We start from the raw sequence: 24,620 nt of genomic DNA on the forward strand, positions 1-24,620 counted from the left end.
ACCTTCTTTGCATGGGTAGAAAACAATCAAACCAAGACGTGGTCAAAGGTGATTCTTCCTCCCACACTGTTTCTCTTCTTAAACTATACATTTTTCAATGCATGGAGCGGTTGAGCACCAGGTCTGCGTCTCCCCGCCCCCCACCTCCTATCAAAACCTGTGAGGCACACAAGGAAATCCAAAGCCACAATAATAAAGAAAAAGGAAAAAACAACAACTAAAGAAATCCTCCTTGGCTTGTTTTTCCTGGGTGGCCAGGCAAGGTGTGAAAATCCGTATCTCCCTCGGGGCTGGCAGGTGGAAGGTTCTGGGAAGGCTGAGCTCCCTCCTCTCCCACCCGGCTGCACGTCCAGGCTGTTCCTCCCACCCTCTGCCTCCTCCGAGGCCAGCTCCTCGGCCTCTCTGCAGTCAGGCCTCCCCTGCCGTCAGGGGCCAAGGCGGCAGGAAAGGCGCCGCTACCTGCAGCCGCAGGACTCCACCACCATGTCCTCGTACTGCTTGTAGACCACGTTATTGCCCGCGTCGATGTACAGGATGCTGATGGGAGTCAATTTGGTGGGCACACAGCAGCTGGGCGGGGTGGAGCCGGGATCCATGGAGTTCATCAGCGTCTGGATGATGGCGTGGTTGGTGGGCTCCAGGTGCGAGCGCAGCGGGAAGTCGCACACGCCTTCGCAGTGGTAGGCCTCGTACTCCAGGGGCGCGATAATCCAGTCGTCCCAGCCCAGCTCCTTGAAGTTCACGTGCAGGGGCTTCTTGCTGCAGCGCAGCCTCGACTTCTTGCCGTGCCGCTTACCGTGGCGGCTGGCGAAGGCTGTGCGCCGCCGCCGGCGGCCGGGCGAGGGCAGCCACGGCCCGGCGTCCGGGGCGCCCGACGGCGGCGGCCACGACCCCTCGGCGCCGGCGCCGCCGGGGCCCGCGACCTCGGCCGAGCCCAGCTGTTCGCGCATCTCGGCGAACAGGTTCTTGCGCTGGGATCTGGTGAACACGACGAGCAGGGCGCGCTCCTGGGGGGGCCGCACCCTCCGGCCGAAGCCCAGACTCCGCAGGTCCGGGGGCGGCGGCTGCTGGGGCGCCGGCGCGCGTGCCTCGGCCTCCCCGGCTCCCGGCTCGCCCCACGCGGCCCGCAGCTCCAAGCACAGCTGCTTCCAGGGCTGCTGGCGCAGGCCCTGCCACACGTCGAAGACCTCCCAGCCGGCCCGGGGCGCCCCCTGCGGGTCCAGGGTCCGCGCGTCCAGCAGCAGGGGCGACAAGCAGGGGAAGAGCTGCACGTGGAGCGGCCCGGCCGGTGGCCCCCAGGGCGTTGCGGGCTCCTGGCGAAAGAGCCGCAGCTCCGCGCCCACCAGCTCTTCTTTGTCTGAGAGCGTGGACACATCAAACAAATACTTCTGTCTCCGGAGAGGAGTGTGCGAGAGATCGTCTGCGAGATAAAAAATCATTACAGTCAGTTTCACTTAAGGGGGAGATCAGCCCGGTGCTCTGCGGCCGCGCCCGGGAGGAAAAGGGCGGGCAGCGGGGCAGGCCGGCTGGGAGTCCAGCTCGGCCAGCCCGGGGCCTGACCACCCCGGCTCCCCGCCCGGGCCCGTGCGCAGCTAGGGGAGGGGGAGCACCAGGGCAGGCCTCCCCCCCCCCCACCGCACCACCCCCTCACCCCCCCGGTCAGCCCGGGACTCCCAGGGCGGAAGTCGGTGGCTGCTGGAGCGGCGGCTGCGGCGGCGGCCTCCCGGGTTTTCCCCCAGGAGCCTGCGTAACCACTAATGTGCCCTTTGTGGTCGTGGGCCCGGGCCGCGCTTCCCCCAGGCCTCCTTTCGGCTGACTGGCTCGTCGTTCTCATCATTCACGTCTCGGTCCAAATGTCGCCTCCTCCGAGAGGCCATCTTCGACCACCCCGATCTAAAGTAGCCTCCCTCGGTCACTATCACAGGACCCGGGTTTATTATCTCACCCCACTTAGCACTATCTACGGTGACCTCGTTTCTATTTGTCTCCTTAGTGGTCTTTCCCAGCAACACCCTGCCCCGCCTCCACCGGCCCATAGGAGCTAGGACCATGTCCTGTCCTTCGTACCGCAGCCATGCCTGACCTGGAGTACATGCTGGTCAGTAAGTGGAAACTTCCAGACCAGTTATTCTCACTCTGGGTGCCCCTTATAATCATCCAGAGAATTTAAAAATTACCAGTGCCAGGGCTTGCTTTAACCAATTGAGACAAGGTCTCTGGACAGAGCCTGGGTACTGGGTTTTTGCTAGATTTTGTTTGTTCATTTTGGGTTTTGTTTTTGTTTTTAAGCTCCAAGATGATTTGAAGATGCAGCCCTAGTTAGACCTCCTGGTCTCGGGGAGCGTTGCTGCCCCTTAGACACTTTTGCTGAAGTATTTAGGCCCAGCACAAAGCTGACAGAATGAAGATCTGCTTTGGGATTGCTTGCTTGCTTTGCTTGCTTGCTTGCTTCCTTTTTCAGATTCACCAACCATTTTAACAACCTACAAAAGAGCAACCAAGCTTTCAGAAGTCTGCTGGGGGGGGGGGGGGGGGAGAAAAAGAACACACACACACACACACACACACACCAGGCAACTATCCATTGAGAAGACCCTGCAGTCAATGAGAAATACATCAGGAGAAAACCTCAAACACACACACAGTGACATTCTCCCCTCCACCCACCCACCCAACTTGAAATCTTGCTTTGGAACTAATCTTTTGAAGATTAAATTTTTGGTTACAAATAAGAAAAAGAAATTTAGGGCACATAATTGGGGGGAGGTGCAGGGAATAACAGGCTTTTAAGATCCAAGATGAATTCTTTGGGACCAAGGCAAAACTTGACTTCTTTTTTGACGCATTTGTGCATGAAGCCAACCCCACTTCAGTGTGCAAGGCGGAAAGCTAACCAGATTTTCCTGGGCTGCCTTCTCATAAAATATTTACAACCCAGCAAATACAAAAATCCCCAAAGCCCCCAGCTTTCCCCAGAAGCTAGTAAAGTTTGGTTCGATTTCAACAGTAAAAGTGTCACTGGGTCCCGGTCAGACCCTCACTGCCTGTCCGATGTAGCCCCAGGGCACTGGACCTGGAGCCTCAGCCAAACCCAGTCCCCACTACGGGCTGCCTGCAGGGCAGGCTACCTCACTCTCAGGCACATGTCCCAACCTGAGATGGAGCTGTGGGAAGGGTTAGAGAGGTGAAGAGGGAAAAGCTGCTGGAGGCGGTTGATTTATGGAAGCCAAGACCTTCAAACCGACCAGGGTCACATTAAAATCAGTGGGAACTCAGCACACTTTCTTCTCCTCCTTTAAAGAAACCTGCGTCTGACAACCTTCAGCCACCACCCAGATCTCTGGACCTATTGCCTTAGGCTTCACTTTCTTGCCTCTCATATTTCTCTCTCCCCCAACGAAGGATGTGATGAGAGGGACAAACCGAAGGCATTTGCTGCACCAGCTAAGTATTGTGAGGGCTGACATATTTTTCATCCTTACTTTATCTGCAAGCACAGACCAGTTCTGTGAGGTAGATAGTTCCCATTTTACAGGCGGGAAAACCAAGGTTTGGAGAAATTAAGTTGATTACTGAAGTCTGACAGCTAGTAAGTGGTAAAGGTTGAGATCCAAACTTAAGTCTATTTAATTCCAGAGTTGGAACATTTAGCCACTAAGCCCCACTGCCCCATTGCCTCTCTATTGGGAGTGCAGGTAGTAGAGTTTAAAAGCAACCAGCAATGGCTGGGGTATGAGGGATGGGGGATACAGTCCAAACTACATTCGCAGGCCTTGCTGGGAATAAAACATGGACGCCAGAAGGAAATCATTTCCATCTCTGCTTACATAACTCTTAAGACAGTTTGTCACTGGCTGGAGAGCATAGGAAGGTGTAAAGGGTAATTTATTTCTCTCTCATGAAACATGGAGAAATCAGCCTTCTTTTGTTTTTACTCTTTTTCTAAAAAAGTGGGGGCTAATAATAGTTAGTCTGTATGGCCAAGTCACATTTCTCTGGTCCTCAAGAATGGTCAGAACAGAGGAAAGCATCTGTAGAGGGCTCTGCTGATTCTGCAGCCTTGGGATTTCTGATGATCTTTCTAGCAAGACCAGCCAGCTCGTAATCTTTCCAGGGCTCAAGGAAAGAGTGCAAATGGGGTCTTCATTCTGTAACCTGCCCCCTTCCCTTTCCATACCAGCTCCATCCCACAGCTTGAGCAGCCATGCCTGCATGACTGTGGACACCCTTGCTCACAGTTCCGGGCTGCCCAGGCATGTTTCACTGGTGTCCATACACTCTCTGCAGGACAGACCCAATGAAGCAGCTGCCCGGGCCCTGAAAGGGGGCCCTGGGCTATTTGGGCAAGAGCTCTATGGTTTGGGTACCACAGTAGAGTAGTAGCTCTCAAGGCCACTAAACCTATAAGCGTCCCTAAATCTGCAAGATAAGCATCACATCATACAGCATCACCCTTGTTAAAAATAGAACTTCTCACTTCTCTCAGGCCCCAGGGGGTTGTTGTGGAGCCCAGAATTTGCATTTTTCTCCGTTCCCAGGTAATGCTGATTCTGCTGGTCTGGGATCCCACTTTAAGAATCACTAATTGAGATGAGCATGTTCCCTTGGCTCTTTAGATTTCCCCATTTCCCCACCTTGTGGATCAGGCGCCACTGGGGGCTGGGCAAAACAGGGTCCTCCAAAGCACAGGACCCAGGGCAGGGTCTAAGGTGGTACTCACCAGAACCAAGTCACTCTTTCTCTCAGCTCCTTTTTGCCCCCACCCCACAGCCACCCCCACATTTTTTTTTTTTTACTCTTTCTGCCACATGTACTCTCACTGGGTCTCCAGAACCTCTAACCCCTTAACAGAGGGTCCAAGAAGGTGGCAACTCCGCACAGCTCTCCTACTGACTACATTCCCCACCTGTCTGGACCTGCTCTGGAGCCATGAATCACAGAAATAGCCCAGAGGAGGCATCCGACCTGGGGAGTGCACACACCACCAGCCCCTGTGACCCTGAAGACACTTTGCCTGCTGACCTGGCATCAAAAAGCCTGGCCCTGCCACCATGGCGACCTGTGGGTGGGAAGCCAGCCCTTCACATTCCCTTCCACAAGCCTCCTCTCCCATTAAGTCCTGTGTAAATGAGGGCTGAAGTCCTTTATAAATTGGGGCCGATAGCATCGAATGACCCTCTCTCCCATCCCCCTCCCTAGAGACATGCACTTTTCATTTGGTCTGTGGCACTTTTTTTTTTTTTTTTAACAACTTGGAAGTGAATCCTAAGCTTTAGGCCTTTAAATTGAAATCAATCAGTAATAAATCATGGGAGTTTTTACTTTGCTTTTAATTTGCATGGACCTGGTTTGTTACAGCTTGGCTCAAACCCAGTTAACTCAGTGTTTGCTGTGTATTAGACGGAGGTACAGACCTTTCAAGTTACAATTGCTGAATTTGTGCTTATCAATTTTCCCAGGTGGGTGGATAGAGGAAGGAGGGGAAGGAGAGGAGAAGGAAGGAACAAACTATCTGCATATTTGAAGAAAAGTCTTCATAAATAGGTCAGCCTTTTTTGAATTAAGAGCAAGTTGGTAAAAGGCTGAGGTGAGGAGACCTCAAACATGCACATCTGGTATGGAATTTGATAAACAATTTTTAAAAAGAAGCAAATGAGGACACAGGGGGAAAAGAACTAATCACTTGCAAGGTAGGGACTATAACACCCATTTTAAATGAGAAAATTGGCCTAGGAAGGTAAAGTCATCAGTGCAGGTCGAAGCCTCAGTGCTTGGCTGGAGGAAGCTAAGAAACACACCAGATCAGAAAGGAAAGGATGCTCAGGGCACCAAACACCGAACACCCGGGAACCTGAGCCCCAGGAGGGCAGCCTCAGCGAGAGACGCGCAGCGGCAGGGAATGTGTCTTGAGGGTCCCCCAGGGCTGTTCCTGCTGGGGCCAGCTCAACTGGGCCACCCTGCTGAGGGTTTCCGAAAACCCGCAGCTTTATTTGGTTTGGGGCGGGAAGGGCCCGCACTGCATTTTTTCCAAGACATCTCTGAGATATGTAGGCTGCTTGAGGTCCCTCTTCAGAGTCCTTGCGGGATTTTCTGTCACTCGTCGCGCCGAGGGTGCCCCGCGGCCCCAGCTCTCTCAGAGAGCTCCTCCCTGCGCGTCGGGCTCCCATCCTTTGAATGGCCAAGCCTCTGGCAGGCCCGTACCCGCCTCTACCCGCCACCCCGCCACGCGTCCCACCCCACGTCCTCCGAAAGCGCAGATCTAGGGGTGCGACTAGGCGATGGCTCAGAGAGCCGAGATGATAGTGGGCTTTCCCACGCCCACTTCCCTAGGTGGAGGGATGGGAGGGGCGGGATCGGCACCCATCTTTACAAAGAAAACTCCAGATGTCTTTGCAGTTAAGCCTTTCCCCCAACCCCCGTCATTTTCGAGCCAACAGCAGCACTGAGCGCTTCTGGGGCGCGCCTTTGCGGCAGGCACGTGCTCAGGGCTTTGATGGGCTCTGTCCCTGAATCCTCACCGCGGGGTGTGAGGCCCGTTCTACGGTTACACTCATTTATAGATGAGGAAACTGGGGTTCTGCGAGGTATCTTCACTTGCCCAATGTCCTGCAGCTAGTGAAGTGCAAGATCTGAAGGTCCTAATTCCTAAGCCCTCCGACCTGCGGCCACGCCCCCTTCCACGGCTCTGATTGGGCGGTGGTGCAAAGAGGGAGGGAGGACACGCGACACACATTCATCACCAGTGCCATCAACTCCCGGCGATCTGGGTTCCCCCGGGATCTTCTTTCTTCTTCCTTTACTACAAGGAAGAAGATCTCCACGCAGGGATTTCATGGCTAGATTTGGAGTCGCTTGTTCCCTAGATCACTCAGCTTCAACACTGCCCTGAGGTGCCAAAGTCTACAGGTTGGAAATAGAGTCCGGTGTACAGGGTGAGTAAAAATGAGCCACCAGCCCTCTCCCCTGGGGTGTGAAGGCCTCTGAGTACTTCGTGCTCCAACGATTACCCTCTCCTGGGACACAGTAATAACCTAAGCCTCCCCCTGTATTCTTGTCCTGAATCCTGGCCCTGTTGAGATCTGTTGCAAACTGCTGAGCTCACTAAGCATCCTCACTGAGGGGCAGATTCAGGAGGCAGTCCACACAATTCAGCCTCTACTGGGTGCTCTGGCTTGACCATCCAGAATAAAAATCGTAATAGCAAACACTGGTGTAGCAATTACCATCTGCTGTGCATAATCTAAATTCTCATAACTCACTTAAGCCTCAAAACTAACTATGGAAAAGAAAAGGATATCATTACTATGCTCATGTTATGGACCAGAAAACTTAAAATACAGATTGTTGAATAGTAACTTGCCCAAGAAGAGGTAGACATGGCAGTCTGGCTCCAGTATCTGTGCTGTCACCCTGGACATCCCAGCCCTTGAACTCTGTGTTTGGCAGAAACCCTGAGAAGGCTCCTGCTCTTTCATGCAGCCCGTGCTTGGGGGAAGGGCATCAATCTCTGGTCTCCTAGAGTAAATCACTTCCTAAACAGCAGAACTGAAGGGATGTTAACAACTGGAGTTTTGAACGAAAACTTACAGGGAAACAATTCTCTCATCTACAAAATGAAGATAACACCAGCTCACAGAGTCCCTGAAGGAGGGGTAGCAAATGAGAGAAAGAGTAGAAAGATATTTATCTGAAGACATGTGCAAATATTGATTACTACTGACAACATGAAATTAGCACAGGAATGTAGAGTCTAAGAGACATGGATTTGAAACCTGATCTGTGACTTATTGGCTGGGTGACCCTGGATACTCTAGGTCACATAATCTCTCCCAGACTCATATGCCTCATCTGTAAAATGGGAGAACCATCCCCCACTTTGCAGAGTCATTGTAAAGGTCAGAGTCAAGGCACCCATGGCCGGTTGTGCGTGACACACAGAAGCGCCCAGTGAATGCAGTCAATATCGCTATAACTGCCTACATCCAGGCAGGCAGAAGATGCACCTATACTCCTCTTGGCCTTCTTTGAGGAGAGGCAATCCACTTATTTCGGCAGGACTTCCAGAAGTGAATGAAGGAAAGGTGCTGGGCAGAGGGGTAAAGAGAGAAGCATGGACTTCCAGTTCCTATTCATCTGAGGTCCAGGGAAGTGTAAGGCCCACAGGGGTTGTGGCCTCACCCCCATCACATGGATCCATCTCAGTGCTCCTGTGTCATTATGTCATCCACTACTGAGGTCTCTCACACAACTTCCAGGTGAACAACGAACCTCCAGCCAGAACCTCATCAAGGATAGGTCCCTCCCAGCAGGTTCCCTCCTCTGTGGGCTCAGGGCCAGCGCTAGCCCAGATGCTAATCCATTTGGCTCCCTGGCTGGGCAGATGCAGCCCTGAGAGGCCTGGGGGTTGGTCTCCTTGCCCCACTCCTCACCTCCCACTGTGGAGCCCTTTTGGCAGGGAGGAGGCACGATCTGTCCACAGAGCCAATCTGGGGTGGGGATGAAGGTGACATTTCAGATGTTCTTCACCCGCAAAGGGCCAGGCACATTTGGTGGGGAGATGGGCTGTAGCAATGAATGGCCCCTGAGGCTGAGTGCAGGGCCCAGATGCAGAGCAAGTCGCCTGAGAAAGCCCAGTCAGTGGGCAGGTGTGTGTCTCCTCACCACACACTCACCCGCGCAGCTTCTCTCTGGATCTCTTGGCTTCCTGTGTTTTCTCCAATAGCGTGCCCTGCGTTTCTCAGCTTCTTTCCTCCTTTCAAAGATCAGAGAGGCCCAAGGCGGGGCCTCCACGGAATCTGGAGAGGCTTTTCTAGTCTTTCTCCCAAGCCTGGCAGACGGCGCCCTCCTCCCTGCAAGAAGCCTGGGGCTTGTGAACCCCACAGGATTAAGCAGGCCTGGTGGCCCACCTGGATCCCACAGAGAAATCCTAGTGTTAGTGCACCACACTCTGGCCCAGCCAGAGGCAAATGAGTGAGGGTGGGAGGGGAGGGAAGGAGAACCCCAGATGCCACCCAACGGAAGGCAAACTTCCGGGGGCCCTCCTAGCCTCAGCACAGCCTTCTGTGGCAATAAGGCCAGGTTCTGGCGGGGAGACAAGGACCAGCCCTCTCCCCTGAGCACTGGACACTGCGCAACCCCAGCAGGACTCCCAAGGCACTTCGAGGAGATTCTTTTGTTTCTCTAAGATGAAATGGATTCCTTGTCAAGTGGGGTCCAAGAACTTAGTGCGAAACCTCGTGGCCTCGCGTTCTTGAGAGGGGTTCAAGAACCAGTGATTCGAAGCCGAGATCAAGAACACTTCGCGGGGCTCTCTTTTCAGGGCAGTCTCACCCAGGGCTTCCAGAATCTGAATCTGACACCACTGCAGATGAAGTCCAAACGGAAGCCCGGTTCTATTGCCACAAGCTGTACCCTTCTCTCCCCACCTTTCCGCCGGGTCCCCATGTCCTCCGAAGGTCACTGCCCTTCCCTTGGAGCTGTGCATGCAGGGCCCGGACCGGGTGATGTGCCAGGGGCCGCCCTCGCTGCACGGCGGACCAGCAGGGTCACTGGGAGCCCACTGGAGCCACACAGGCCCAGGGTTGGAGGGAAGGAGGAAATGCTGCCGCGAAGCAGCCTTCAGGGGTGGAATACGATCAGGCCTTTCGACTAGAGAGTTTCGAGAGCAAAAGTAGAAGAAAAGGTTCCCGTTTTATTTGGTTTCTCCTCCACGACCAGTTCTCGGGTTTGCAGGTGGGGAGAGGGGTTCACATTGGCGTGTTGTGTGGACAGGAAAGGACTTGAGTGCCCAGGGCTCCTGCGCAAGAGAAACCTCAATGGTGAGCTCTTGAAAGTTTTGGGCCGGGCGCGGCTTCTGAAGGAGGGGCAGTGGAAACTCTGCTCCACTGCGCTCACCTTGGGCTGACTTCCGAACTAACGTCGCAGCAGAATGAGATTCGCGGTGGCAGCTGTGGACCATCGTCTAACATTCAATTTCCCTCCCCACGGGGCGCGGGAGCCACAGTCTACTGGGAAGCGGGATGAGGGCTGGACCGAGGTGCCTGGAAGCCAGATTTGCAAAGCAGGCGCACGGATTTTCTTTGGTTCCTACGTTCTTAAAGGAGGGCAGGGGGGCGTGTAAACCACCGGGATCCCAAAGCCAACCCTCCGCGCTGCTCCTGCCCCCACTTTCTGCTCGGCTCCGTCAGCTAAACCGCTTCCGACTGGGCCAGAGGCCCGCCCTTCTCCTCTCCAGCACGCCCACTACCGCGTCCCTAAGCCGAACTCCGCCCCCAGACCCCCGGGCCGCGGGCGGCGCGGCGCGCGCATCTCCTGGAAAGCTGGACAGTGCGGCCGGGCGCCTGCAGCGGCTCACGCCACGCCGACCCAACCCTCGGCCCCCAGCAGCGCTAATGGACTGTCCTGGAAGGCAGAGAACAGCAACCCTGGAACCCATTAGGCCGACGAGGACCTATTTAATTCCTATAAACAGAAGACACCACTTAACCGCCATTGAGCTTAAAAATAAACAGCCAGGGCTTTAAGAGAGGCGGGGGTAGGGCGGGGAGGGGCGGGCAGGGAGGCGGTTGGTGCCAAGCAACGAAAGGACGCGGAGGACCCACGTTCCCGCTAACCACACCTCGCGGCCTCGGCTGGGATACGGTCCCCGGGGCCAGAGAGCAGCGTTTGCCCAGGGTTATTCCATACCCGAGGATTTATTGAACTAATGCCCTTCACTTTACTTAAGAGCCCCCCGGGATTATTGTTGATGCGCTCTGCATCGTTTACTGCGCGCAGCAGTCCTGCCAGGAAACCGTTTTCGTTCTGTCCTATCTCTACCATAACATCTTTCTCCCACCTCTGCGTCCCCTTCTCTTTTCCTTCCCCTGTCGCCGCCCCAGGAAAACGGCACCAATTGCAAGGAGGCGTGCCTCCAGAACCCGGAGAACTCCGACTGGGAAAAAGCCCGGTTGCGTTTGGACCACCTCCTGTGCAACGCCCGCGTTCCCTTCGGGTCCTTGCGGCGCGCAAACTCGCAGGTCGCGAGGGGGAGGTTTCCTGTCTTCATTCAGTTTGCGGAACGAGGGATTCTCAAGGCCTGCCGTGGGCTGTGGTTTAGGTAATTTTTGTTTTGTTTTGTTTTGTTTTGTTTTAATGTGGAGAAAAGACAAGGATGTTTGAGCACGTTTTTCGATCCCCTCCCCCACCGGCAACTCTACCGCGCAAACTCCCAGAGCCCAAGCGCCTCCCGCGCTGGGGAAAACGTTCGGAGTCCTTTTCAAATTAGCCTCCCCTGCAGAGGAAGCTCGCCCTGAATTCTGGCCCCACTTGCACTTTCGCTGCAGAAGGTACTAGGTGTTCCTAACTTACTTGCTAAGGTGGCCCTTTTAAGAGTCTTGTAAGGCAACCCTTAAGACCTTAGGGATGGGGGTGACAGTAACTGATACTTAACAACAAGCCAATGGCTAAGGCGTTTGTGGTTTGTGGCCTTTAAAATGTTTTAATGATTGCAACCAGAAGAGAAGAACAAACTCCTTTAAGGCTTCCTTCCGTCACCCCAGGCCTTTTTCCGGGACCTTCCAGTCCACAGGCCTGATAGAAGATCATGAACCTGGACAGCAATGCAAACCCCACGCCGGCGCGCACGCGGGCGCGCTCTCACACGCACACTTGAATGCCCAGCAATCCTTTTCCAAGGCTGTTCCCTCTTTCCGGGGAAATAAAGCCTAGATTGGAACCTTCTGCCGGCTTCCTCACTTGGCCGTCTGGTCTGCATTAGTGTTTTTATAAGGGACTCAAACAAATCGAATACAAGGTCACCAAATAATTAACAGTTGTGAATTCCCTCCGTCCCCATTAAAATACTTCCCTGCTTATATTTCATTTTCCGTTTGCCAACGACAACAGGGTCGGGGCAAAAGCGCTTCTGCGTTGATTACGCCACTCTGCGGCCCAGGTCCACCCAGAAACTCGCTGTTTTGCATAAACATGCTGTCCCAGACGAACTTCAATCGCGAGGGAGCTCTGTAGCTCTTAGAATACCCTCCCCGCAGCATGGCTAGCCCAGTTGTCCTGCCCTGCCCCCAGATAATCGCGACCCAGAAGGTAAACCAAGAAGCCAACAATGGGCGGTGGCAAACTTTTCAGCGATTCATTTCTAGGGTGTCAAGTTCCGATGTTCCGATATTCCGATCTCGTTTTTTGTTTTTATCTGTTCCCTACTGCCTCCTCTCTGAAAAGGCTATTCTAACAACAATAACCAGGAAAAAAAATTTTTAGGAGTCTTCTTATTTCCAAATCATCTGGAAACCGAACTCGCAGCAGTATTCCTAGACTCATTTGGTTTCTTCCCAAACCAAGGGGGAGGTTTCTTCCCCCCTTGTTGGAATTATGTGGCACTTCTCACTCCATAAACGGAAAGTCTGAGGTTTGTTTCTCTCTTTCTCTCCCCCTCTATCTCTCAGCCACGTTGAATTCACAGAAGTTCCAACTGTCTGCCTTTCTCAGGCCCCAGGGTTGGGGCCCTAGGGCTCCAGTACCAGCGGCCTTTTAATGGTTCCACCATGCACTAACTGTAATTTCTCTATATCCAACCTGATCCATTCTGATCTTATAACTGCACCAACACACACCTGCACACACTTTCCATCTTTGTGGATTCAAAATCATTTTAAGAGAATATGGAGGAATATTTAAAGATCAGGGATAGCAGGGTTTATGCCTTTCCAGAGAGCACAAAGAGGAAGCAAAGCACAGCACGGATTCGGACCCTCAAATCCAAAGTTCCACTCCAACTCCAAACTGGATCTTAAGAAATCACCGAAGAATATTAGACCAGATGGGAAATCTGCCCATTTTTTTTTAACTTCTGCTTCCTGCCACCATCCTTAGAAACCTCCTCACCCTTTACCCTACCCGTGTAGTGCCATAGTTAAGCATGCAGGATCTAGAATTGGATATGCGCTTCACCCCTCTGTATGACCTTAAGCAACTTGCTTAACTTAACCTCTTTGTCTTCCTTAATTCACCTGTAAAACAGTGATTATAGCACTTTCCCCAGGGGTTGTTGTTAGAATTAAATGAAATAATTCAGGTAACAGATTTTAGCACAGTACTTGGTATGCAGTAAATGCTCAATATATGTTGGTTAGTATTACCCCTGGATGTTTGGAGAGCAAATCGAAAGGAGGGACATTTAGAAAATAAAACTTGCAGTAAGTTCTCCTCTTTGGGTGTGTGTGTGTGGGGGGGGAGGTGGCAAGGGTGAGGTAATAGAGAACGTGCTATCTTTATAGACGCAAAGCGCTCTTCTTTCACTTCCGACTGATTTTTATCCCTGCTTGCCCACTCTTAATCTCAAGCCTGAGGGGTAACTTTTGAGCTTCCGGGGTTCCCGGGCGAGGAAGGCTATTTACAAATAGTGTACGTTAGCAAGGAGTTCTTGCCTCCTGAACAGGCTTCAGAATTCCTTCCATTTTCTTTGCTCCTCCCCCTGAGGGTCCCCAGCTCCGCCAAGCCAAGCCTGCCGCACTCGACGGCGATTTAAACATCCCCGAGGCAAGGCGCCAAGTCAGCGCGGCTGGCCCAGCTCTCGGCTGGCCGCGGCTCTTTCCTCCTTGCCCCGCCATCCACGGGGTGGGGGAGGGGATGTAGGCGGGTTTGGCGCGGTTGAGAGTCCCCACGTGAGAGGGGCGGAAGTCCTCGCGGGGAGCCGGGGATGCGCGGCTGGCGGGTCCCTTCCATCACGGGAGACTAGACACCGTTTGATGTGTTATGACATGAACCCTCAATTAGATCGCTGAGTTGAAACACTCCAATCAGGGGCCCGATGCTAAGCAAGCCCCGGAAGGTCCAGCCCGAGGTCACCGCCGGTGACACATCAAATCAAAATCAGTGAGAGGGAAAGTGAGGCTTTCCCTTTATCAAGCTGGCGCTGTAGCCCGCAACACACCCCCTCCTCTGCGCGCCCCCTCCTGCCTTGGGCTCCGCACTCCTTCACCCCGGAGCGGCGTGCGGCGAGCCGCACAGCCTTCCCAGCCAACTGACTGCCCTTCTTTGCGTTTGCTGGGAACCTGAGAGCGTGGAGGAGACCGTGCCTTCGAAGCTGCGGTCCAAGTGGTCACTCCCCGTCTCCTCCGGCTGGGGACCGCGTTCCAGAGTTGAAGCCGACGTCTGGATCTTGGTCCGGCTAGCCTGGAGACCTTGGCTCGGCAACAGAGGTCCCCTGGGCCTGGGCTCGCAGCCAGTCCCTTTCCCTACCTCCGGCGCCCGGGGACGCCCCCCGCGGTGCCGGGGGAGAGGATGCAGCGCCCGCAAGGGTGAAGCGAGCCCGCGTCTGCGCGGGACCTGAACTCCCCAGAGACCTCCCACTCCTGCCTGCACGCCCCAGGCTTCGGTAGACACCTCCGAACAGCCTGCAGGGTCTCTTGGTCCCGTGCCAAACTCGCAGGGCGAAGCTTACGAGTTAGGGGTGCCTGCTTGGGGGAGGGGCGGAGATTCTTGCCACTTCCTTTGGGGAAAAGAAAACTTGCGCCCAACCGCCCGCCAGCCTGGGCCTCCGAGATTCCTTCCCCTGGGGAAAGGCCTCTTGAGCTATTTTCTCTGAGCTTCCTTAGTGTCTCCACTAGGGATGTGCAGGGTAGTCTTTGACTAGAGGAGTAGAGAAGACGGACGGTAAAGACGATTTGGAGGGAGGGAGACAACCGAGGCAGGGCAAAGACTGGTGGGGGGGGGAGGAGGGGCGAGCTGCGCTGGCAGCACGGGGGTTAGGGATGCAGTTGCAGCACTACGAAGAAGCCGTGTGTATCTGCAAAGGTGACTTTAGTAGTCCTAAAATCACCATAAAATAGCAGGCGTTAATTTGCCGGCCGGACCTTTCAGCAGCTCATGAACCTCTCTGACCTCGGCTGCAGCGGCGAACCGAGCGTGGGCAGGAACCCTGGCCCACAAGGAAGGTGGCTACAAGCGTGGAGGCTGGGGTCTGAAGCCCGGGAAGAGCCCGGGGCTTGGGGGCCTGGGGGCTCTTAGCCTCCTCCGAAAAGCTCCGTGGACGAGCATGTACTCATGGCAGGCGGGGAGGGAGCAGCCCCGTCCGCCTGAACCCTGGCGCTCGCCGGTTCCCGAGCCACCCCACTTTCATTGACCTGGAAGTGGGAGGAAGTGGGAGGCGGGGAAGTGGTCAAAGCCGCGAACCTAAGTCTCTATCCTTAATCTTTTTTTTTTTTTTTTAATCTTCTCCTTCCTTTCTTCACGTCCCCTTCCGCCCCTTTCCCTTTTCTTTCCTTCATCTCCCTTCCTTTCCTGTCTCCTTCCACGTTATTGTCTCCCCTCTTTAGGAGCTGAGTTCCTGGCGCCTGTGGATCCCTCCTCAGTTTCTGGGACCAAGGGGAGCTCGAGGTTCTCTCGGAGGCACTCACCGCGCGGACGAACGCGGGTGGCAAGGAGTGGGTGCAGGAGTTTCCGAAGGCGCCCACTCTTGCACCCACGCCCTCAGAGGGGACCAGGGACAGGGACCCTGGGAGCTCAGAGAGGGGAGCGATGCCTGGCTGGAAAGGTGGATGTGCATATCCATGCACCCATATGAATTAAGTACCAACAAATCCCTGGACTTAGTTGCCCTGCCCCTGCCCCATCCTGCCGGTTGCTGCCCCTGCCCTAGCAGAAACTACTCGCTGGCCGTCTCGCAGCGGTGAGCGCGCTGGAGGAGCAAAAAACGCCCGAGGGCGCGGGGCTCCTGCCGGGCTGATGATCCCCACATCCAGTGCAGGGAAGGGCTGAGAACCCGTGCAGCGGCTGGGTCAGGGCATTGCCCAATGCAGTTCGCGGCTTGTTCCTCGGACCGCGGGACTTGCATCTGCCGGCTTTTCCCCCACCGCGATCGGATGGGAGCTCGGGACTTTCCAACGCTCACTCATGCCCCATGTCTCCCCCCACCCCCACCCCGCCCCGGCCCGGTCGGCCACGGCAGCTCAGGCCTTGTACCAAGCTCCGCGCACAACCCGAGACCCCGTGGCAAGTGTGCCCTCAGTCCCCGCCGCGGACCCTCTCCAGACCCAGTCATTTGCCTGCCACCTCCCGTCCTCCACGCTTCCTCCACCAGCCACCAGACGAGCGGCCACCGAGCTGCTTTCTGCAAAAGACAAGAGAAAGAAGGAAGGAAGGGAGAAAGGAAGGAAAGGAAAGAAGGAAGCGAGGAAGGGAGGATTGCAAACTGGAATAAAATCTGCAGCCGCATTCAGAAACTTACTGGGCTTGAGAAAAACAATTTAAGAAAAGAAAGGGGGAGGTGTCCAGAGCAGGAAGGGAATTCACAAATGTAGCCTCCTGCCAGAGCCGGAGCAGCGCCGTGGCTGCGGAGCTCCAGGGAGAGAGTCGTGGGGCATCTTCTTTGCCACTTACCTAGTCCCCTGTCTACAAAGCTAGTGATCGTATTAGCCGACTTGGAAGACTGGAAAAAGCTGGCATTGATGCCCAGCTTCTCGGCGATGGAGTAAGTCCTGTAAATTGACAGCATGTACTCGTGGGGCACCACGCGCGGGCCCCTGCCGGGAAGCTCCTGCGCTTGCGGCTGCTGCGGCGGCCGCCGCCGGGGCTCATCCTGTGGCCGCGGTCCTGGCTCGTGGCGCTCCAGGGGCGCCCGGGCCGTGGTACTGTCTCGTGGCGCCCGCGGCATCTTCCCTTCCTTGCGACTTCGCATTCCCTTGGCAGAGCCCAGCTCCGCGGACGACGAGGAGGAGGAGATGGAAGCCTGCTGGAAACCGGGCAAATCCCACAGGAAACTGATGAGGAAGACGGCCGACAGCAGGACTCTAGGGGTATCCATGGCGAGCGAGTGGCAGCGTCTCCCGGAGAGGCGGCGGCGCAGGGCGCGAGGGGCACGGAGCGGCTGGACAGCGGCCGGGGCCCGGCTCCTCGCGCGGACTCCGAGTGCAAGGAGCCGGGTCCCAGCCACACAAACCCCGGCCCTGCCACGCCCCCTCCCGCCCCTCGCCGGAGGGGAGGGGAAGGAGGGGAGGGGAGGGGAGAGGAGGGGAGCGGAGGGTGGGAGGAGAGGCGGGTGGTGCGGCCAGGAGGTGTAGGGGAGAGGGGCCGCCGTGTGTCGGTGTGGCTGGGAGGCGCAGCGCCCCCGCGGGACGCGCGCGGGGTTGCCGGGCGGCGTGCGCAGAGCGGGCCCAGAGCGCTGGGCGGGGGAAGGCGGGCGCGGTAGCCCGGCCGCATCCACAGCGCCAGAGTCCCCCGAGCACTGTCCGAAGCTCGGTCCCCCCGGGGCGCCGCGCGGGCCCTAGGGCCTCGCCGGTCGCCTCCACTGTCCGGGGAGCGTGCAGCCCGGGAGGAGGGAAGCGGCGGCGGCGTCCCCCAGAGACGGCTCCCGGCCGGCGCCTCTGCAGCGGACTGCGCTCTGGCTCCGGGTGGTGGTGGTACCGTCTTTCCTCGGCCCCAACCTCCAGGCCGGCCGTTCACTGCCTTCAGGGGCCAGCCCGGGGCCAGCGAAGCCTCGCCGCGTCCCAGGCGCAGGGCCCAGCCCCGAACAGCCCCATTCTCTCGGTGGGGTACCGCTCTCCACAAAGACAGGGCGTCTGTTCCCGACCCTCGAGGTCAGGCAAAGGCCACGAGTCTTTAGAGTCTGGATGGATGCTAAAAGCTGCCGCGCTCTACTGCAGGCCCCAGCCTCTCTTCTCGCAGTCCCCAGCCTCTTCTGACGCTGGCTTTAGCGGGTTCTTTTCTCCTCGGTCTGCTCCCCGGGTCCTCTTTCCTCTCGCGCCTCCACGGCATCCCCATTTTCTTTCTCTTGTTGCCCTCCCGCCTTCAATCCTTTCTCCTTCCCTAAGTTCCTTCTGCATTCCAATCCCCCTTTCCCCAGCCTGCTTTTCTTCGCACATTGCCCTCCCATCTCTGCCCTCCCACCCTCTCCCCCCGCCGCCTCCCCCTCCTCTTTCAGTGGACCCCTCCCTTTGCAGCTCTTCCCCAATCTGTTTCTCTTCAGCCCAGCCTCGCCCCATCACGAGTTTCCTTTATCTGTCCCCAGATTCCCCGTGCGTGTCTTCCCCGCCCACTGCCTCGTTCACTCCCGGGCCTGAGCGCTGGAAGTCAAGGCGGAGGGCCGCTTCTCTCCCACAGTGCTCTGTGCCCTGGAATGCTAGGGACGTAGAGTCTCCTTGTGCATTTATTGGGTGTCCCGCCACCAACCGCAAAATGCTCTCCTTTCGTCTCCCTACAGCTCTGTGAAGTTGGCCTTACTATTTTCACTTTCACAGATTTAAAAAATGAGACAGACAGGGGATGAGTGACTTTTCCAATGACACTCAGCCCAGAGGACATGCAGCCAGGGACAGAACCCACAGCCAGGACCCCAAATCCAGGGTTCCCATTCCAGCATAGAAGAATTGCTAGCCCACCCAGTATCTCTCATTCTTTTTTTTTATATTTTATTTATTTATTTGTTTATTTATTTATTTATTTGACAGAGAGACAGAGAGCACAAGTAGGCAGAGGGGCAGGCAGTGGGAGAGGGAGAAGCAGGCTCCCCGCTTGAGCAGGGAGCCCTAGGTGAGGCTCCATCCCAGGACCCCAGGATCATGACCTGAGCCAAAGGCAGAGGCTTAACCAGCTGAGCCCCCCAGGCACCCCAGTATCTCTCATTCTTGACTTTTTCTTTTCTTTATGGTTTTATTTGCTCTCAGATGATTTCCTCCCACACTGCTTTTTATGTGTGTGTTCCCAATCTTCTGTTCCCCTCTCACCATTGCTTTTCCCTGCCTTTTTCTGTCCCTGCACTGTCCACTCACCTGACTGCAAGGGGATGAAGTTGCACATCCCCGCTCTCTTCATGCTTTAACTGCCTTAAGGTCTAGGCTATGCCTTCCGTCCTGGACACTAGGCCTCCTCCAGGGCATGGCAAACACCTAAGAGAACTTGTGTATTGGCAGGGTTGTAAGCCCTTTACATATATCATTTCATTTAATCTTCAAAACAGTCTTATAAGGGCTGTACTATCCCTATTTTACAGGTAGGGAAACTGAGGCCCAAGGTCACACTGCTCCAGAGTCTGCCGGCTGCTCTCTTCCTCCTCTCCTCCACAGATGCCCCATGGCCCTATCCCAATCCCATATATATCCCCTAGTTTTGATTTCATAATTGTCAGGTTCCTACCTTTAAACTCAAAGGTGCTTTACCATAGCCTTATCTTCTTCCCTCTCTCTGTGCTTTAAAATTTTTTATTATTTACTAAATTAACAACATAAAAGGAAATGGAACTGAAACAGGACAAAATTGTTTCTCAGATTCTTGCCACTCCAACAAATCACCAAATCAAAATGTTTTTACCTTTATGGGTTCCCTTCCATTCCTTCTTTATTTGTCATGCCCATGGTTTTCCTATCCTTGCAATCTAGGGATAGATACCTTGCTGTATCCTGGCCTGTCACTTAATACGACGCCCAAAGCATGTCTGCTGGCCCTTCTTTTCATTTTTTTGGCTTGGTTTTGTATCACTGCCAAGTCTATTGTCCTCGACATCTCTCCTCTGTGCCTTTCTGCCCCTCTTTGCAAGTCTTCACCACCTCCCTCCTGGCCTGTGCAGGCCACCTCTTCAAAACCACAGGCTCAAAACTCATTGCTCACCAGCACAAGCCACATCGCCCCTTCTGCCTACCTGTCACCCCTGAGATGCACGTGGTCTAGCCGGGCCTGCCCGGCTTCTGGCTTCTTACATCCGCCTCTCCTGTGTCATCCAGGAGAGGCTTCCTCCTTGTGGTCTCTCTCCATCCCTTCCCTCGGGGAAATGAACACTTGTGGTTTGTGTTATCAGTGTTTTAATTTCTATCAGTATGGAGTCTGGTTCATGATGATTCATGGTTTCAGACCCCCCATCCAATAGGAATGTTCCTGCCTGCAACTGCAGCCCAGCATGTTCTCTCTTCATTTGCTCACAGCAATCATTATCAGCTACAAGTTATCGGTAAACAGGAAACAAAGTAATGAGCCTATTTGCTGTGGCTTGGGATCTCTCAGCACACTAGATGGAGTGGTGTGTTCGCGTAAATGACCCTGGGACAGGGACCACAAAGGATGTGGTCTGTCTTCCCGGCTCCAGGATTCCCCCAGGGCAGATATTCCTCCCTTTCATTGCTACCAGCCTCTGGTCTAGGCAAGGAAATTGCATTGTCTCCCAGGTGAGCAAACAAACAGCGGCTGGGCCCAAGGCCGAAATTCTAGTCAGTTGGTCCAGTCAGGACTGGGAGGCAAGTCTTTCTGACTTAAATATTTCCAATGTCGTGACAATGAGCCACAGTAATGTATAAAGCCTTATCTCTTCCTCCCTCATGGATATGTTTCAAATAGGAATTCACCCCAGTGTTAACGAGGCCATGCCAAGGCCTTTGCTCTGTGTGTGTGTGTGCGTGCACGCACGCGCATGGGTGCGTTAAAAATAAAGATACAGAGAAAAAACTACAAGTGAACATATGTTGTCAGATCTTCTCACAACAGTTTGAGAATTTGAACTAGTATATAGAATTTAAATTTTCAGTCCAGTCTTTGATTCTCTCATAAGTTCTTCAGTAGTTTCATCTATGAAGAACCTAAAAAAAAAGGCTAAGGGGTTCTTGAGCTGAATGAGGTCGGCCAGGTTGGCCGTACACACCAGGGCAGCTTCCCCCCGCATTCTGTGCTCGGATAGCTCTTTCCCCCAACACGGAAGGCAGCAGGAACAGCTGTGCAGTATGGTATGTCCTGCCCCCCTGTGGACAACGACGGAGTTACCTGCCAAGAACCAAACCCGCGCTGGAGGGGGAATGTTTACAGGAGCTTGGCAAGATGAACAAGGGAGAGTGACATCCATTAGCATGATTTTAAGAAACTAGAGAGTCACAAATGAGGTGTGTGGAGCATTCGACAACAAAACAACCATACATGAGAGATATGTGTGCCCAGAAATATTGGACCCAAAGCAAAGAGAATTGTCCTGTTCCTGTCTGAAATCCGTGCTGCTACTATCTTCAAGTTATTATTTCATAGTTACCCAGGGAGAAAGATTCTCTTAAAGAAATAAAGGAGTTTATCTCTTTTATTATGTCATGTTTCATTCAAGTGCCAGTCGAAAGGCAACTTTTATAAAAGTGAGTGAAGAAATCTGACTTTTTGTGCGCGCCCTCCCCACAGGGGAGGCGACGGGTTCTGGGAATATAGTCTAGTGACATATTTGCACAAATGAAAGAACTGCTTTTGTTTGAGGTACCATCTTCAGAAAGTCCTAGTTAAAATACAAATGTTCTTGAGTAGGGTCCCCATTCATAGTTTATGACCACCGTTACACTATTCTGAATAAACTGATAAAAGTGGTGATCTGATAAGACTAGCTAGTCTCACCTGTGTGGACCAAGAGAAATGAGACTTAAGACTGGTAGATATTGCTTAATAGAAAGCAAATGACAGAAAGGACCCAAGCAGTGGGTTTAAAACTCTGAGGAGGAGACCAACTAGCCAACCAGGCAGGGCTCATGATGCCCATCCTTACTCCACCCTAAGCAGCCCTGCTCTTATGGTTTTGACATTTTCATAAAATTTCATCTGCAGACAAGATCCCTCCAAAAGGACAAAAGAAGCCATTGGCTTAGAGTATTGGGCCATGTTCCTCAAAGAAAGTGGAAAATGTAGCAGCAGGAAGAAAGGTAAGGACTCTGCCTTAGAAAAGCAGGAGATAAGACAAAACAAAAACAAAGGAAACACTAAACGACAATAACAGCAACCAAACACCGCTGAGGGAAGGGTGCGCAGAAGCTACCACTTCTCCTTCACAGCTCAGACTGGGAGCTACCAGCTCTGTAATCCTTCCTGCTTTCCTCTGTTTATATTGAGACTGATAATTCCATTTCCTCTGTTTCCTTGCTTGTTGGCTTTGGCACTCCCAGTCTTTCACAGCAGGACTTACAAACAAGTTAAATGAAATGGAATGAAGAGTAGTGCCCGATGATCTAATACTCTCAAGCTCTCTGGGCCTCGGTTTCCCCACTCCACCAGCTGCCTCCAACTTGGTGTCATGCCTACCACCAGTATGACAGTACTGAGATTGGCAGGGAATGGTGACTTTGGGTTCTGAATATTGAAAGAAGCACGAAGACCCATTGGGGCATCCGATCAACCCAATCACTGCTCTCCTTTGGGGACACCACAGGGCATGTAGATGTCCAACCATATTGTAGTTTGTCAATACCAGTAGTTCTCGAGGGGACTCCCCTGGACCAGCAGCATCAACATCACCCTGAACCTCGTTAGAAATGCAAATTCCTAGGCCTTACCCCAGATCTACTGAATCAGAAACTCTGGGGCTGAGACCCAGCCACTGACAGGTCCACAAGCCCTCAGGGGATTCTGAGGCATGCTGGGGTTGGAGAACCTTTGGTCTGCGCCCTGAGATAGGGGTAATCTACCTGCCAAGAACTTCAAGAAATGCTTTGATTTTTAAGAGGGAGCTGTAAAGGAAATGCATAGTATGCAATTTTATTCTCAAATTAGTGATTCTTATTCCTAATGAGCAAATAATTTTCATTCCCCATGCGAACCAGGTGTATTTAATTGCCTACAGGGCTAGCAGGCAAAAAGTGCCTCATCTGGTCAGATCTCTCAAAGCAAGCAGGGTTGGGCCTGTTTGGAACCTGGAAGGGAGACAAAAACAGCATCAGAATGAAACGGGCCGTAGACATCTTGTGTACTATGGATGTGAAAGAAGGAGGAGGGGGTTGGAGCTGATGGTTCTGATCCCAGTTCTGTCTCACATGAACCCAGAATCTTCTAACTCAACTTTTGTCCCCTCCGATGGAGGTGAAAATCCATGCCTCTAGGTTTTTTATGCAGCTTACATATACAACAGCATATGACAATTTTTATTACAGATGTTTAGTAACTAGAGTGGTTGTTAATTACTTGAGAATTTGGATTTTTTAAGTATCAAAGAATTCTCTGTTAATTTTAGTAGTTCTCACTCTTTATACATTTGCTCTGAAATTACATCTTAAAACTTCAGTCTAACTAGCTTTCATATCCTCTTAAGAATTTCTTTTTGTTAAGTAACTCCTCTCAAAAGGCTAAATTTGTTTGACGTAGTGAGCTTTTACTGTATCTCACTGTGAATTTGTGGCAACACTTTTCTTCTGTAATGATTCGACATGTTTTATGTTTGTCCAAATATTCCAGATTAAAAACACATTGCAGTTTGCTAATAGGTATTGGGATACTTAAACTGAGCAAAGTGCCTTTCTCAAATGAGCGTAGAGGATGCTTATAAGAGTAAAGGTGATTAAATTCTAAGGATGATTTGATCCTTGCCAAATCTTGCATAGAAAATTACAATTACATAGGAAATTGTCTTTCCTGTTTAGGATCAGATTTGGTTTTAAAAATTACTACCAACTTTGTAAACATTAAAATAGAAGCAATAAAGATGTGAAATTTCACACAGGGGATCTACAATATTTGGATAATTATAAGCATATGGCTACTTTACATGAGATCTCTGTTAAAAGTGTATTTACTAGGGCTCTGGGAAAACAAAGGTTCTCAAATTCAGGGTTTATTTACAGGCACTGAGAACGTCACATTTACTATCAATTTATCATAATCTATTGTTGCTTCAGAACTCTAAATAGTATTAGCTACATGATTGCAGCATCTATTGGCTATTGCTCTCTTGTCTGTTTGTTGACATGCCAGGTTTAACCTGTAAAAGAAATTGCAAAGAACAACTACTCCATCAAAAGTGGTGAATGCTTTGTCAAGCATTTTAGAAACAATTCCATATATTTTATGTTAATATTTAGGGCATGAACCTACACTGACTAGTTTCAATATATTCTACTCAAATAGAAATGATTGATGTAACTATTTACTTTTGTGGACTTCTTAAAAACAATACTCCAGTGTCTCTGTGTCTAGGAATCACTAAAAATAAAGACAAAGGATTAATTCAATGAACACTTTAAATCTGAGAAATGGTTGAAATTTCATTTTGAAATTGATAAATATGGGATTTAAGGTTTGAACAGGCAGTGTAAGCCCTACCTTTCCTCAAAGAGACTTCTCTCCATAATTTTGCTTCTTAAATGCTGAGATTATGAAATGTCACAGTTACAAAAAGAAAGAAAGAAAGAAATGTCACGTTTATAATGAATTGGTCTTAAAAAAAAAAAAAAGCAGAGACAGAAAGTAGAATAGTAGTTGCCAAAGGCTTGGGTGGGGTTGAGGGGTCGGGGTGGGAATGGGGAGTTAGTGTTTAATGGATACAAAGTTTCAGTTTGGGAAGATGAGAATGTTCTGGAGTTGGATGGCAGTGATGATTGCACAACAACATGAATATACTTAATGCCACTGAATTGTACATGTAAAAAGGGCTAAAATGGCCAATTTTCATGTTGTGTGTATTTACCACAATGAAAAAAGTACAAAGATTTAATAAGACAATTCAATAAATGCCCATTTGTAAAATAATAATTTTAAAGATTTTTTTTTTTATTTTTATTTATTTGAGACAGAGAGAATGAGAGACAGGGAGCATGAGAGGGAGTAGAGTCAGAGGGAGAAGCAGACTCCCTGCCGAGCAGGGAGCCCGATGCGGGACTCGATCCCGGGACTCCAGGATCATGACCTGA

At 52.4% G+C, this 24,620-nt stretch overlaps 1 protein-coding gene across 1 annotated transcript; it reads right to left on the reverse strand.

Annotated features, from left to right (window-relative positions):
* Positions 1–455: 455 nt before the first annotated feature.
* GDF6 (growth differentiation factor 6) lies at positions 456–16,801 on the reverse strand. Its single transcript, XM_035011098.1, has 2 exons — positions 16,378–16,801; positions 456–1,420 (listed from the first exon to the last, which is right to left on the reverse strand). Exons 1-2 carry the CDS (start codon positions 16,799–16,801, stop codon positions 456–458), a joined length of 1,389 nt encoding a protein of 462 aa, XP_034866989.1.
* Positions 16,802–24,620: the final 7,819 nt, after the last annotated feature.

The sequence above is a fragment of the Mirounga leonina genome, unplaced genomic scaffold (assembly GCF_011800145.1).
Source record: "Mirounga leonina isolate KUSES-001 unplaced genomic scaffold, KU_Mleo_1.0 Mir_165, whole genome shotgun sequence".
Lineage (NCBI taxonomy): Eukaryota > Metazoa > Chordata > Mammalia > Carnivora > Phocidae > Mirounga > Mirounga leonina.